The sequence below is a fragment of the Trachymyrmex septentrionalis genome, unplaced genomic scaffold (assembly GCF_001594115.1).
Source record: "Trachymyrmex septentrionalis isolate Tsep2-gDNA-1 unplaced genomic scaffold, Tsep1.0 scaffold62, whole genome shotgun sequence".
Taxonomy (NCBI): Eukaryota; Metazoa; Arthropoda; class Insecta; order Hymenoptera; family Formicidae; genus Trachymyrmex; species Trachymyrmex septentrionalis.
This window is the reverse complement of record NW_017305800.1, coordinates 2,572,733-2,589,266: the sequence shown is the minus strand read 5'-3', so window position 1 is coordinate 2,589,266 and position 16,534 is coordinate 2,572,733. Positions and strand designations below refer to the sequence as shown.

Genomic DNA, 16,534 nt, shown 5'->3' with positions numbered 1-16,534 from the left:
TATTACAATGCAATTCGATAAGAAAACGATATAAAATGTAAAGAAATTTGTCAATCGACGCTCGAAGCGAAATCACTAAATTTGCGATCCTGGCGCTCGCATAACGCAATATTTGATGCTTTATTACGACAAACCTCGAGTCGACTTTCCCAGACGACATTTTATGAAATAATTTTTCGCGCGTGGGAAGATTCACTTTTAGACGGCAGCAATCGCGTGAAAAGTAGAGGAGCGACTCTGGCTGGTATTCATAATCAGTTCTTATTTTAAGACTGTCTTAAGATGTTAATACGTTTCTCTGATTGGTTCGTGATTTCTAAAAACTGTACTTAAGATCGCCTTAAATATAAAACTATGAATTCCACCTTCTGCGGTGCGTTTGGATGCGTTTTTCGTAACCGACGTGACTCAATAATTGTTTGTCGAGAAACGACATTGCGAGTCTCGAAATATCGAAACCATCAACGTTTAGCGCCAACTTCACGCAACGGTTCTGTTCAATGCGGAAACGAAATTTCGAAATATCTCAATGCAAAAAAAGATTATCAAAATAACAAATTAATTATTACAATTTGATTTTTTTTTGTATGAAATGCATTGAATAATATTGAAACGTTGGAGTATTGACATTAATATTGATCATTGTCGAGAGATTTCGTAATTATAATTCATACGTGGAAATGCGTATAATATTGTAATATGTCATACCATAAATATTAAATATACATGTATTTAAAAACATATTTTTCATACTTCTTGTCATATTAAGTTTTTTCAGAGAAGAAAGAATAAATCGTGAAATTTATGTTTCATTATGAATTAAGTACTCAGGTAATATGACAAAATGTGTTAATATTGATATGAAATGATCTTTAATGCGCGTCAATGCCTACACTTGATCACTGAATTCATTCTATTCGTTCTATTCGTTCTATTCATTATACTCATGTTGCTCACGTAAGGACTCCGCTTTATAAATTCACTATAAGCTTTATAAATGCATAAATGCTATTTATATACGTAATTATTATTTCGTATTTTTGTTTTTATACCTAAACAATGACATAACACAAATAGCGCTAATATAGCGTCTTCCCGGAAGCACCTTAAATTAAAGAATTTTTGCAATACCATATCTGGATCTACGTTATTGCAAAAACTATTATTATACCTAATTATAATATTAAACCTATTATTATACATATTTAACGCAAATTGTTTCACAATTTAGAAAAAAAACTTTTGTATTTATCTTTACCTCTACTAAAGGATGTGTAGATCGAATATTATCGATCTTTATTTAAATGTAAATAATAAAAAACAGAATTTTTTATTAGTCACATGAATATAAAAGGCAGGAATGAAGGATTAAATTAGGAATTAGGGATGTACAGCCAGAAATGTTGCAATTCCACCTGTCGAATTAATCATCTGCCAAGTAAATCGGAGTTTTAGCTAAATTAAATCACCCTGGCGTTGAACGCACTGTAGCCAGCCCTCCCTAACCCGACTTGTCAAGTATCAGAGTAGCGCGGCAATGGAAGGGAATCAAGTCAAGAATAAGTGGCACAGCGGACGGGACGTCTCTATTCGTGCGTTCACAATCACGCAATAGTAGCCGAGACAGATGATAGATAATCGCCGTGCCGTCTTTCATAAGTCAGTGAGTCGCGCGGCGAGCGGTCGACACCGACACGTAAGCACGAAAAAGTGGTTGGACCGGATTGCACGAGGAGGCCGGGGAGGTCGGAGATCGAAACCGGTAATTGATATCCCACTTCCCAGTTTCCCACTTGAAGTCTCCCGAGACTCGAGGAGACTTGGATGACGTTGGCGCGCGCGCGGCGACGATGCCGAGCGTCTTCGAACGATCAGTGTGAGATCCTTCAATCCCTCTCGCGTACCTGCACCATCGGAGATCGTGACTCGTCACGGTCTCGCCGTCTTGGTTAACCCTTAACCCTCCGACCTTGCACGCATCCAATCTCGCAACGGTACGCGTTATGCACTTCTAGTATATGTCAGTATATATTTTCTCTGCGCAGTGTCTTTCGTATAATAGTCGCCAATCATTTATTTTACTGTTTACGTTATTCGCTTGCGTGCCCGTCACACCGGACACGAAGAGATCGAAAGGCAGTGATGCAGAGGTTGGAACGATCACGAAGCGATTGCATGTAACGGAAGTAATTAACGCTGATCCGCTCCGTTGCCTCGTTTGTGTGTCTCGAAATCAGCTCGCGTTATTCATCAATTTTTCTACCTCGCGACGATTTTTGGTATAGTAATAGTTTCAGTGGGACACCGTGCGAATGAAAACTTATTACGTCGTGATTGAGATCTCCAAGCTCGTGTAATCGTTTATTTTCGCAGGAAGTGATTCGTGTTTAGATTTTATAAGTTGCATATGTCATTTGAGAACACTGGAGTTACTTGGACTGCTTTCCTTTTAGGAGATAGTTGACATAAGTGTTGTTCTACCTCTGTTATTCATTGAATGTCAGGAAGGATAGAATGACGTTTGTGTCAACTGCCTTCTAAAAAGAAAGTAGCTTTAGAGTAAAGACTGTTGGTGCTTTCTAACAAGTGATACAAAGCCAGTCCTTTTTCCAAGTCCTGAACTTCTTGCACAGTTCATCTTTCTTCTTTATCTTTTTACATTAGAAAAAAAAAGACAAAAGATAAAAACTACAAGAAATTTAGTCCTGAAATATGGAAAAATAATAGATCTACTAATAATAGATTATTATAATGATATTATAATAACAGATGTAACATAATGATCGTTTCACTTCTGTTTAACATTGGCAAACAATAAGGATGTAATGATTCACTGTTGTATTGTGTTATATTGTCAATTATATTTCTTGTTAAAAAAACATCCTGTTTAAATACAAAGTTTAAATACTTAAATAAAATATCTTCCACATGTACAATAAACTTCGACATTATCTATTATATTTACAGATTTCGTAATGTGACACATCGCAGATAGAAACAATCTGTTCAAAATGGCAGCAATTTGTTCTGGACGACCTGGCTGGTTAGGAAAACTCGGCATAGCGTTGCTAGCCGCATGGTTTTTAGTACTAATTATATCTATGATCCATATATTTAAATCCAACTCATTGTCAAGCCGCGATGCTGACACTGCCAACAAAGAGAATACACAACGCCTAGCACAAATGGTTAATGATTTTGAAATTCTAAAGAAGCAGAATGATGCGTTAAAGAACTTTATATTAGGGTACGTTTGTATATAACATATTGCATATATGAAAAATTCAGCGATGCTGAAAATGCGACATTTGAGACATAGAGTACTGCGATCTTTTTATTGTATAGGCTAACATAATTTCCAGAGAAGGGTCGAAATCTATACAAGGGGACCATTTAGGCTCCGTACAAGACAGGCTCGAAAAAGCATCGGTCTATTATGACCTAATAGATCATCAAGATGGATCAAAGCATGGTGTTCCTTCCTTGGAATATGAGGAACTACGACGGCGATTAAGGAACGATATTCAGGAGATGTGGTAAATATGACTATCAAAATTAAAACAAATTATGCTTTAACATGTTACATGAAAGATTACGTGCTTAGTTTTACACTACAGGTATTATATTAACGCTGAATTAAATAAATTCAAGAAGCACATTGATGAATTCACATATGATCAAAGAGAAAAAGAGATACAGGATGTGATAAAAAATGCATGGGAGCACAAAAAGTCACTTATAATAAATATCGATAAGTTGAAGAAGTCAGATGGTTATGATGAATGGCGAGAAAAGGAAGCTAAAGATTTATCCGATCTTGTTCAGAGAAGATTTAGGTAATGCAGCCCTGATATATAATTTAATATATTAAAGTATTTAAGATTTCAAAACTACGCTATTCTAGTTTTACTAATCTAATCTATCTCATATTTACTTTGAAGATATCTACAAAATCCTACTGATTGTAATAAGGCGAAGAAGCTAATATGTAGCTTAAATAAAGGTTGTGGTTTTGGATGTCAGGTAAAAAATTAAATTAAATGATAATAATCGTTAAATGATCAAATAAAAGAAGTGTATGTATACTTCTTTGCAGATTCATCACATCACATATTGCTTCTTAGTGGCTTATGGTACAGAAAGGACTTTAATAATGAAATCTAAAGGGTGGAGGTATCACAAGGATGGTTGGGAATCTGTTTTCAAACCTCTTAGCAACACTTGTTTATCTACAACTGGTACTTCACATTCTAATTGGCCTGGAGATCAATCTAAACAAGTAATATCTCTACCAATTGTAGACAACGTTTATCCTAAGCCAAGATTTCAGCCACCCAGCGTACCTGCAGATTTAGCGCCGAGATTAGAGAAGATTCATGGTCATCCTTTAGTTTGGTGGGTAGGACAAGTATTAAAATACTTAATGAGACCTCAGGATCACGTGAAGAGAACGCTAGAGAAAGCGAAAGAGAGGCTCGGTTTTAAAAAGCCTATCGTTGGTGTTCATGTCCGCAGAACCGATAAAGTAGGCACAGAAGCAGCTTATCATGACATAGATGAATATATGATTAAAGTCGAACAATATTTTGATGAACTTGAAACAAAACCGGACGTGAGGAGAGTTTTTGTAGCTAGTGACGATCCGAAAGTGATAACAACAGCTAGGAAACGTTATCCGAATTACGAGATAATAGGTGATCCGGAAATCGCGGAGACGGCATCCGTAGCAAAACGATATTCAGATACCTCGTTGCAGGGAATAATTATTGATATCCATCTTCTATCGGAATGCGATTATTTGGTTTGTACGTTCAGTTCTCAAGTATGTCGCGTCGCATACGAATTAATGCAAACCTTTTATGCGGACGCGTATGACAGATTTGCATCCCTTGACGATATATATTATTACGGGGGACAAAATCCACATCCCCACGTTGCTATTTTGGATCACAAACCGAGAAAGAACGGGGAGTTAGAGCTAAAAGTCGGAGACTTGATCGATGTTTTTGGTAACCATTGGGATGGTTTCTCCAAAGGTTACAACACCAGAACTAGCATGACAGGATTATTTCCCAGTTTCAAAGTTAAAAATCCCGTCGATGCTGTAGATTTTCCCAAGTATTCGAATATTCCTTTGCTGGAAAATAAAGAAGATTAAATCAGAATGGCCGAGCCAAGTCATTGTCTGACAGTGAAGTCTCGTGAAATGAATCGTTATTTCTTTAGATCGACTTCTTAAGATATTAGCAAAGATGACATGTATATATTTTGCTATTGTAAATTACGATTTTAATGCTTGTAAATTGTCACAAATGCCATGACTTGTCGAATAAGAGATAGTATCTGTCTTTTATGATTACATTGGATTTTAGAAAAATTCCAAGTGTAATTTTTTTCGAATATAGCATAATGGAGACACCATTTTTCTAACATTTAAAAGATTCCTTTTATATGAAATTACATTATAAATTAATACTGTGTAGATATAGCACTTATGAATAAGATAAATTTGCAAATATATAGCAATGCAGTATTGTAATGTTTTAATATATTTTCATTGAAATTATGAAATGTGATTGTTAATTTAATCAAAAAGATTTAATTAAGAGAGATTGGTTATGCTGAATCATTATATTTGGAAATATAATTATTCGAAATATATATTTCGATATTCTATCAGCAAATCAAATTTGTTCCATATGTATATAATATAGATATAATAGACTGAGAAAAAAAATGTATCACTGCGCGTATTAAAATAGCTGACATTCGTGCCAATGCAATATCGTGGAATATTGTTTACATTGACTGAAATTTAATGTCCCTGAAAAATACGTAATAATGTAGAAATTTCTCATGTATTGCGCGCTCCTTTATACTTTGTAAATAAGAGCCTGAAAATACTAGCGAATAACTTATATCAATGTCAAAAATTGTCACAAAAATGAATTGTATAATATGGGATGTTCCAATGAGGTATTGTATATTTTGATGAAATAGGAGAGATTCGTAATGTATCGCTAAAATGTACAGACTTTTGGGACATTCTGTATATTTTACATACATATATCATTTAAACAATTCTAGCTTAATGTATTATGCCATGTAAATACATCATATATATGTATATGTATACATATATGTATATATGACATTTTACATATGTAAGTGTATGTATATAATAAGGCATTTGCGCGTATGACATTGAGCTAGGCTTGAGGCCTATATTCAATATAGAAGAACTTTCCTTATATGCATATATTGTAATATATTTTATACGCAAAACGCAAACGAGAATTGTTATTATAAAATTCGAATTTGATTTTGACTAATAAATATTTAATTCATGAAATATACTTTGTATGTTTTTTTAATGTTAAAAACCGTATAAAGTAAGTTGTTTTAAATAAGAATAACCTTAAAACACGTTTATTTGCACATTACGTTCCAAAATATTTGATAAATTTTGATTATAGTATTGCGACTTTTACAAAAAGGTCAAATTTTTTTATTATACTGCCAATTCATTTCTGTATTATAATACTTTATATACATAAAAGATGATCATTAATAATAATTCATTATACACTGATATAAAACTTTTTACATTATTTATTTATAAAGAAAATTACATTAGTAATCACTTTTAGTCGTGCATGTAAGCTATGCCGGGTAGGGTATTTAGAGTGTTACAAATCATGTATCTGAAAATATGCGTCGAATCAAAAATATGAACAAAAGTTGTATGATTTTTCACGAGAAACAAATAATAATAAAATCAATTTTTTTTAAAACTTGACTTCAAGACCACATAGAAGTCGCCTTCGCTTTTTTATAATAAAATGATCTTTTTTTACTGATTTCTCTAATTATTCTGTATACATAAATACTAAGGTAAAAATATCAAAAAATAGTTTACGAGATATATTATACTTTATTCTGACACATTTTGACATAAAATAAAAAGTATTTCATAAACTATTCATTTTTTGATAAATATATCTTATCTTTATGCACGGAATAATAAGCTAAATCAATTGATGTAAAAAAATGGTATGTAGTTACATAGCTTATAACATTTTAAATTTCCTACTCTGTATAAAGAGAAGCAATCTTATATTCTTCTTTTCGACCAAAAAAATTTTGAAAATACAATAAAATTAATTTCAATAGTAAAAGAAAGCAACAAAAATTATCAAGTAAAAAAGCACATTTTCGCAAATAATTTCGCTATATTAACCGAAGGAACCCAGTGCAGTTCTAAACACATGTGAAAATAGGCAACATTAATCATGCATAACGCGAATATTTATATTAAATTATTATTAAAGTATTCAGTATTTTCTTTCTCTCTCTCTCTCTCTCTCTCTCTCTTAACTCGCGATCGATATTCATTTATATAAAGCTCGAGTTACGAAGTCCTTGCAATGCAATAAATACAATAATTATCTTTAACACTTATTTTATAATTTTCGTTTTATACATTGTTCGATAATAAATGGCAAATTAATGAGATCATAGTGAATTTAGAAATATTTACATCTATTTTGAATCTTCAACTCACGATAAACTAAATTTTAAAAGATATAAATAACTTATATCTCAATATAGAAAGTATCCTTATAATGAATATAACGATTTTACCTCGAATTTATTTGGATCAACATTCCTTTTAAAGAGTAAATTCAATCGAATTATTACTCCCAACTGCTTTCAATTGTATTTTCATTTGTACTTTCAATACTCAGTACTCAATGTTGTAGCCATGAGCTCACGTTCATCAATAAAATAACTGATTTTATCAAGCGGAACTGAAACTGTTTTTTTTTGTAGACTTTGTATACATTTTGATCGCGGTACATAAAATGATATAATTTTATCGAAAAATCATAATATGTGCAATTAAAACAGTCAGATCAATTTCCAGTGTGAAAGATGTAAATACCAAATATTGACTTTACAAATATTGACTAGGTTTACTTTTACAAGATATGATGCAAATAAGCTGATCATAACAATCAGAAATAAGAATTTTATATATATAATTAATATCATTTTTTATTTAATTTACTTTACAAATTCAAAATATATGTATATCCATCGCAATGGATATTTTAATAATAGATATTATAGATAAAAAGAACCAATGATTATTTTAATATCGAGGGATTAATATATTTTTTAATCAAAAGCGATTAAAAGATTTTTAATGGATTCTAAGTTTTGGAAATGTAAATAAATAACAAAACAGTATTCGCTGCTTATTTAACTTTATTTAAACAGAGTTATTTAATATTTATTTACGTGATAAATGATGTTAAGTAAATAATTCCGATAAATTATAATCAAATTTTTATTTGAAAAGAAAAATCGATTTCGAAGTTTCAAGATCTATCATTAAAATATTTTTCGTTGAAGTTAGATTTCGTAATGAATTACAATTTATTGTCACAATAATACTACTACCATATTTTTTGCAATTTTCTATTTGAGTCTGTATATTATATATACTGAAAATGAATAATTTCATAATTCTATATTCTAAAACTTTTGATGATTTTGTAGAATCACTGATAACATGTGTTCCTACAAAATCCCCGACAATTTTATCACAAAACTAATTATCACTATAATATATATATATATATATATCTATAGATGTACATGTGTATTTTACTATGTAAAGATAATTTTACGAAACAATCATGATCAAAAAATAATTGCAGACACGTTAAAAATTAATATTTTTCAATCAATTTAACATAAAAGATTTTTATGTTAACATAATGCATGGAAAGTGTAATATGCGTGTTTCATCCGTTATAATCCACATTACATGACTTCCATTTAATACGGTTTGAAAGACAGTTTGGTAAATCATAAATTAACAGAAAAAATAATCTACTCTGATAAGATAAAAGTCAATGAGAGAGAAATACTGGAAATTGAATTCTGACTTCGCATTAAATAAGATTTACAAACAACGTTATAGCATCCTTATATAATGTGAATGATACATTATTGGGCCCTTCCAATTTGCTAGAATGACTATACCTGAGAAACGAACGTCTCATATTTATGCTAGATAACCAAGAGATTGGCTTTCATTCGTTTCATATAGGTTTCTTCGCTTTTTGCAAATCAATTCATATATAAATAAAAAGCAGATTGAACACACTTCTCATCCTTATAAACTTTAATGTTGCCTCTGCTACATTTCGCTTATTGATTTTGCGTTCGTCGTTCTCCAATGATATTTTCTAATTTCCGTGCAACAAAAGTTGTAGTTTTTTTAGGAGGAGATGTACTTTCTGTCATTTCTATATCCATATCATCAGAAAGTAATCGTTTTCCTACACTCTTCTTTTTTGCGTCTACACATATCATCATCTTATTGATAGCTTCTAAATCCTGAAAAACATTAATCATAAAGAAGAGTTAATTTTCAGATACTTAAAGAAAAGCCAATTATAAAAATTATATTTTAGTTTACAAAATATTATTTTACCTTGGCAGGGCTACGACTGAAGCAATAACTTAATTGCGGCGCCGGTGATGCACTTATAGCCTTCGGATCTAGAGTGCGTGTCATAATACTACCAGTAACACGTCTTACTGGAGAATTAGCAGGTGCTTTCCCTTTCGGTAAAGGACTCAGCGAGAGATTCATGACGCTTCCGCGAGCCGATCCAAATTTGTTTGCAAATTCCTTGACTTGCGGGACATACATCGTGTTGTAGAACTTGATTAGATCGCCGCGTATCTCTCCATCGAAGTTTTGCGACGTCCCGGCCATATTTGTTGGTGTCGGTGGAGTTACATTTTCCGCTACTGACATGCTATTGTCTTCCGATCTTTCATTACTACTCGTCTTCGAATCTCCGTCATTAGAAACTTTTTCGATAAGCACTGATCTATATATATGCGATTCAGCCTGCGGCTGTAGACGATAACACCGCATGATTTCAGTGAATGAGTTTCTCTCTATCCTAACCAGTTTACATATTACATAAATTGCACACATTAAGATCTGATCAAGATGCCGATCCTTCATCAATTTAGTACGTTCCTTGACGGAATATTCGAAAATTGTCCAGATCTTTTTCTTATCGTTGTCCGATATTTCCAATGAATTGCACAAATCCTGCATGCGTACGCACGCAAGATTGTAGAATTTTCGGAAGAACAGCGCGACAGAGCCCGTTCTCTTCGGTTTAGCCGCGTCTTTGTTCGTCGCTTGTGTGGAATTATTCAACGCTTGCGTGCTTGATGGTTTAGAAACGACAATTTGTTCAGGAAGCAAAAGTATCCTATGACCATTATCAACTAACATTCTGTTAGTGGATAACACACTTTGTCCGACACGAAGGACACTTTGACCGGTAACCCTAGTTTCGGAGAATAATCGCTTCTTTGCTACACCAGATGCTGCGACAGGAGACTGAAATCTACATATATAATATAATATATATTATTCTTTATAAAAAAAATTTTATAGTAAAGAATACTCGAGAATTTATAATTTTTCAAATCGTTAGATTATGATTTGAAGAAAAAAAGCTTACTATCTATGTTATTATTACTATATTATATTAAAACAATTTTCCTGATCTTTCTCTACGTCGTATATATGTTTATGTATAGCAGTTTTAATTTCTAGAAGAAAATCAAATTCAATCACTTTTGTATTTTTCTGGTTAAATACTGGATGGTTAAATTATACCTTTCCGAAGCGGATGAAATCGGACTTTGTTGAACATCACCTTGTTGAATACGTTCCCGATCTAAAGCAATTCGTCTTAACACAGGTTGACCAGACGCGTTTGGGTCAGCAGTTTCCAATGTACCAGGCAAAGAAACTTCCTCGCAGCTTGGCACACCATCCAGCAAAGACTCGATGGTTTGCCACAAAGGACTATCACTTTGCCACGCCAGAGACTCCAAAATCTTCTCCTCGATATGATTCAAGTGCTTAACAACATCCCGTGACAACTGATCCTCGGCTCTTACTATAATTTCTATAACCTTATAGAAATAGTAAGCATCCAGATTCAGAGCCTTCAGTATCCAAGGGAATACCTTATCGTTACTTTTGTATGAATATATAACTATTTCCAGGCAACAGGCAAAAAGGCATTGGATAAAAACTGCATTCAAAAGGAGATTCTGTAACAAATAATTATTATGATATGAATATGCTATGCTTCAATGATCTTTTAGTCTGTAATTATCTTCATTTACACACAAACACACACACAATGTGTGTGGGTGGGTGTATAAACTTACAGTTATATCGTCATTCGGCTTTTTACGTTTCTCATCGTTTAGAATCATTTCTAAAAGCTTGTAAAACAGGGTTTGTCCCATAAGAAGACGCTTTTTTCCAAAGTCGGATGCTGAACCATCATTTACATTGGTGATATTTGCATTATTATTATAGTTTGCGCAAAATTGCTCACCAATTTGTTTAACTTTTGCCTCGAGTGAGGATTTAACATCTTGAGAACAATTGTTCAATATTTGTAATAGACTTTTACTGGGAGCAGATTGTCCAGCTATCAAAGCTTGTAACTTAATGACACTTTGAGTGGCTGTAGTCACTGGTGTTATATTAGACATATCCTTCGATCGAAGATATTTACGTCCAGTTAATGGCGTGGGAGGTGCCAGATATTGTATCTGCTAAGAAAAATAAACAGTTACACAAGCACTATACATAAGAAAATACAATATGCTTGCAATACTAATTAAATAAAAATAAATATTCTTAAATACATTACTTTAAATACGAAGTGTCACTACGGTCTGAATGTTAAGATGTTGAACTACTATATATATATATTCATTTAAATATATATATTCATTTAAATGAATATATACAGACCGTAGTGACGCTTTGCATTTAAAATAATATATTTAACATAAACGGTTGTTTCCAATTATATTGTAAATGTTCTTAAAACTTACCCCAGCATGCTGTTCTCTCTGCATTTGCAATCTTTCATGAAAATCATCAATGTTCATCATTTGTGTAGGGGAACCAATATTTTCATTAGCATTGTGGCCTGAAATAAAAAATCACATATTTATAAAAATTTGTACTTGTAATCTGAAAGATAATAGGCACAGAGCAAGTTTGTTTAAAAGAAAATATATGATTAGTAGAAATTAGTTCGATTATTACAAAACAGAAGCATTCGCACAAGATATAGACCCACCTTGTAAGATTTCATACTTAATAAATTGACCATGCTTAGCATTGTTTTGCTCGAATATATTTGAAATTGATATATTGTTCAAAATTAATCTCCTCCTTTCTGCTACAAAGCAATCACAATAAAGCAAATACACAAATTTGTTAAAAAAAAAAAAATAAAATAAAATAAACTTAACAGACTAAATAGGTTGCTAGGAATATATTTTCTTTTTTGGCTTTTCTTTTTTTATCTACAATCTACAAGTTCAGATAGCTTTAGTGTTCTATATATTACACACACACGCGCGCGCGCGTGTGTATGTGTGTGTATTACAAATAATAACACGGATGTGAATACACATGTGTGTGTAAAAAATTGTGTGTTAAAATTTATATTCACAAATAATAACACGGATGTGAATATACATTTTATATTAAAAAAGAGAAATAAAAAAATGTTAATGTTATATGATTAATATGTATTAAATTTTTATTTGTAGTGACATCAATTAAATGCACTAAATGCACACTGATGCATCCAGCCGAATTCGCTGTTAGATTCAAACTACTAAACAGCTACGTTTGGAAAAATATACTATCGGTGTTATCACGTCATTATATTGTTTTACGTCCTTGTATGTCTAAATGAACGATAAAGATAAACTGAACATAATAGTACTGACAGCGTACTCTTCAAATGCAACCTAAGTTACGAACAATTAGTAATGGTGCAGTATATACATTTTTGCTTATCAAGTCACATAGATATTTATAGAAGCGAAATAAGCCAGTAGAAATCATGCAAGATTATAACATAAGCACTTACAGCAATGCATATATTTTGTTCTTGCGTCAGTTATTACTATACGTAGAGCAAAGATCTTAACTTAATTATAAATAATTTGCATACCTAAGAAAATTCTTTCATCAAAGTCTCCAACACTTAGCATACGCTGCTCATAAGATTTGTTAATGGCTTTGTTGTTACCATCAAAATTCAATGATTCTAGCATACCAGAGAAATTTGACTGATTACCACGTAAGATTTTCTCATTAAATAGTTTGTTAATGTAATTTTTCATGCAGTATTCTTTTATAGCTTTAGCTTCAACAGCTATTGCATCATGACGTTCACACAACAAGTTAACAATACAATTTGCTGCTTGTGGCGGGTCATAATTATCATCGTTAAAATTTGTTGGTAAGCCTGTAATACAAAAAACATGAAATGAAATCGTTCTTATTGAATCATGATTATTATACATATATCCAATTTAAGACTAATTCTGGAATACTCACCGGGAAAATTAGGATTCAACAAATCTTTTCTGTTAGATAACAGAGCATTACTATATATAAGATCGCAGCAGACTAGTAAGAGATGATAAGAGTTAACAAGATCGTCTGAGATATCATGAATTGCACCTTTTATGCATATAAACAGCGTCCAGCAAAATTCAAAAACCCTGGTGGGTGTACAGGGCACTGCTCTATGCCTTCTGGATCTATGTGGTTTCGAGGTATCCTCTCGTGGATCTTTGAAGATATCCGCAAATATTGGCTGATACTTTTTGAAGATAACCATAGATACCGAGAAATTAGCCTCTAGCTTTTCTATCCTAGCTCGGAAATCTTGAGGCATATTTGCCATATCTGCCCATGATTTGCTCTTTGTAAAGAATTGTATCAATGGAAGATTACACAGTTGTAAAAGACGTGTCAGTGACACGCAATTGCCTTCCACATTAGTACCTGGTCTTCCTACAGTAGGTATAGAGAATTTTCTACAAGCGACATATACTGCACATCCTATCCAATGCAACTGATCACCCTGCAAAGACACATTGAATATCTTTCTTGAAATAATCATACACATACATCAAATATGTTAAAGTATTATTTGAGACTAAAATAAAGTGAAATATTATTAATAGAAGTGGGATTCTAAATTAAAAGAACACAAGGGAAAAGATTGTGTCCCTGTAAATAAACATATATACACGCATTTATACACATTGCAAAAATAAAATCAATCGATTTCTACAAAATTTCTACAAAACGATCTTTTTGTAATTAACGTTAAATAAGTCTGTCGTGCTTTGAGGAATCGGTCGAGAGGTGAATGAACGCCCGAACGTCGCCCGTTTGTCTCGTAGGGATGATCGGCGATTCAAGGACACTCGTGCACCAGGACATTGTCTTCGACGTCTTATGCAAAGCAATACCGTGTTTGCCGTAGGGATTGCTGCACTATCGAAAGGTAAATATTACCTCGAGGGTATAATTCTGCCGAATAGTCTCGTAGGATTTCCAAGCCTCGGACGCGGCGGCCGCGTCCATATTCAGCTTTTGGCAAAGATCCTGGTGCCGGCCGTACATCGAATCCTCCATATCATCCGACTGCCCCATTTTTTCACGACGTAGTCCAGCCAGACGAAAAATCCGAAGAAATACTGCGAGAAAAACACTCTTTACACCGCCATACAAAAACTTCGTTACGCTCTAACGGGGTTGTGCTGTGAAGGATTGGCGGGAAACGACCGAGACGACACGAGCGCCGACATATTTGCCATGTTGGCGGGAATATAGCGCAGAAATGCACCAAGTGGCACCACCTGTACGCCTGCGTGCATGGGACTTTTAATTGGACATTGTTTTCCGATTGGTCGGAAAATTCGAGAGGTTGGCGCTATTCGTTTGTCGAGTCTTGGTCTGGTCAAATAAGATAACGACTCGTTATGTCACTGCTTTTCCACGATCGACTTCGGTTGACGACGAATTGCGGTTTTATGATTTTTTCCAATATCTTTTTCTGTTTTTTTTTTTTTTACGCGGATGCAATGATAACAGAGATATGCGTGCGATTAGGAATCATGAATCATGAACATTTTTGCCGATGCTCTTCACCGCGACGTTTTTGCGTATCCGTTAAGACTCCTAGAATCTTAGAGTGTTTTCTTATGACAGTCAAAATTTCGAAAAATGGAATACCGGAAAAGTCATACGATCAATTAGAATCTTTTTAAATTTAACAAGTTATACAAACTAATAATTCTGATTGGTCGTATGACTTTTTTGAGATTCCGTTTTTCGAAATTCCGGCTGTCATGATTGGGAAGCACCCTATTATTCTCGAAAATTACACACAAAAATTCAAAGGGAATTTATAATATATTGGATTAGTACAAAAGTTCGTGATCGATTCGTATTAATTGAACTGATGAAGTAGCATGGCGACTCTATTATTATTTATATATACAATATATAAAATATATTATATATCGTTGGAAAGATAACAATCACAGATATCATTTAAGTAGAAATCCTATAAAGTTTGGCGAAAGCGAACACAATTTCTAATTGGTTCTCCACCTTGGTTCATTCGGTATTCATCAAATAGCTTCGTACATTGTCGGAAAACGAGTGCGAAGAAAAGAAAAAAATAGATAGTAGCTACAAGCAGACGAATAAAACCTATGTCCGGCATTTAAAGAAAATAGCAATTGTTCTGAGATTTCGGACAAAGAAAAAATTAACAAATTACAATTGCACAATTCGGCCAATTGATCAACTCGATTGGTTTCGTCAGGTCCCAGTGAGAAATGACAATAGAATCGACATCGATGTCGATTCGACGTCGAAATCATCGAATTGACGTCGAATCGACGTCGATTTGACATCGATTTCATTGTCATTTTTCGTTAGGTATTGTCGTCACGTATTGCCTGTTAGAAATCATGTACTATGGAATACTCAGTTTCTGATAGATTGAAATTCTTATTCTCTGTTCTCTGTTCCTTTTATTGTGTGTGCGGATCCCCTAACACTTTTTGCGCATGCATTCATACGAGAAAGCAATATAGTAAGTGCATCCAGAAGCACGATCGCTCACTGAGCGCTTTTGTATCTGTTTGGTCTATATTTTTAGTTCTAACGGAATATGCCAATCAGATGCAAGAGCTTACTGAGCGCTCAGTGAGCGGTATTCTTTGAACATCGCACCCTCCGATTATTATTTTTTTTCGGTCATTACAAAACGATTTAAATGGCAAGAATTTCGATTCTGTGGAGGCTGTTAAAAATTACATCACCGTGTTCTTTGACGCAAAAACCACGCAATTTTTTCAAACGTGATATTCACAAATTGGTTGAACATTGGATTGTAGAGAACGATAGTGAATACATCATTGATTAATAAAGACAGTTTTTTACAATAACAACTGCTTGATTTTTATTTACAAATCGGGCACGAACTTTTACACTGATCCAATATGTAACGTTTGATTTAGACATGCGTTTTGCGCATATAACTTTATCATTCTGTCATGAGTTGCGATC

The 16,534-nt window shown here is 33.2% G+C and overlaps 2 protein-coding genes across 5 annotated transcripts; one reads left to right on the top strand and one right to left on the bottom strand.

The window, feature by feature from the left end:
- The first annotated feature begins 1,502 nt into the window (after positions 1–1,502).
- LOC108752853 (alpha-(1,6)-fucosyltransferase) lies at positions 1,503–5,414 on the top strand. 3 transcript variants are annotated; one of them, XM_018494010.1, is made up of 6 exons: positions 1,503–1,762; positions 2,968–3,247; positions 3,363–3,536; positions 3,618–3,836; positions 3,942–4,023; positions 4,097–5,414. In XM_018494010.1, exons 2-6 carry the CDS (start codon positions 3,012–3,014, stop codon positions 5,156–5,158), a joined length of 1,773 nt encoding a protein of 590 aa, XP_018349512.1. In that variant the 5' UTR covers positions 1,503–1,762; positions 2,968–3,011; the 3' UTR covers positions 5,159–5,414. The 3 variants fall into 3 exon arrangements, with proteins under 3 accessions (XP_018349512.1, XP_018349513.1, XP_018349514.1); XM_018494011.1 differs by lacking the exon at positions 1,503–1,762 and adding an exon at positions 1,789–1,994; XM_018494012.1 differs by lacking the exon at positions 1,503–1,762 and adding an exon at positions 2,030–2,186.
- A 3,336-nt stretch (positions 5,415–8,750) lies between these two features.
- Positions 8,751–14,761, bottom strand: LOC108752973 (retinoblastoma-like protein 1). Of its 2 annotated transcripts, none has more exons than XM_018494248.1 (8): positions 14,468–14,761; positions 13,496–14,027; positions 13,107–13,403; positions 11,968–12,065; positions 11,287–11,682; positions 10,724–11,166; positions 9,509–10,448; positions 8,751–9,411 (listed from the first exon to the last, which is right to left on the bottom strand). In XM_018494248.1, exons 1-8 carry the CDS (start codon positions 14,603–14,605, stop codon positions 9,223–9,225), a joined length of 3,033 nt encoding a protein of 1,010 aa, XP_018349750.1. In that variant the 5' UTR covers positions 14,606–14,761; the 3' UTR covers positions 8,751–9,222. The 2 variants fall into 2 exon arrangements, with proteins under 2 accessions (XP_018349750.1, XP_018349751.1); XM_018494249.1 differs by having other exon boundaries at positions 11,287–11,679.
- Between the last annotated feature and the right edge of the window lie 1,773 nt (positions 14,762–16,534).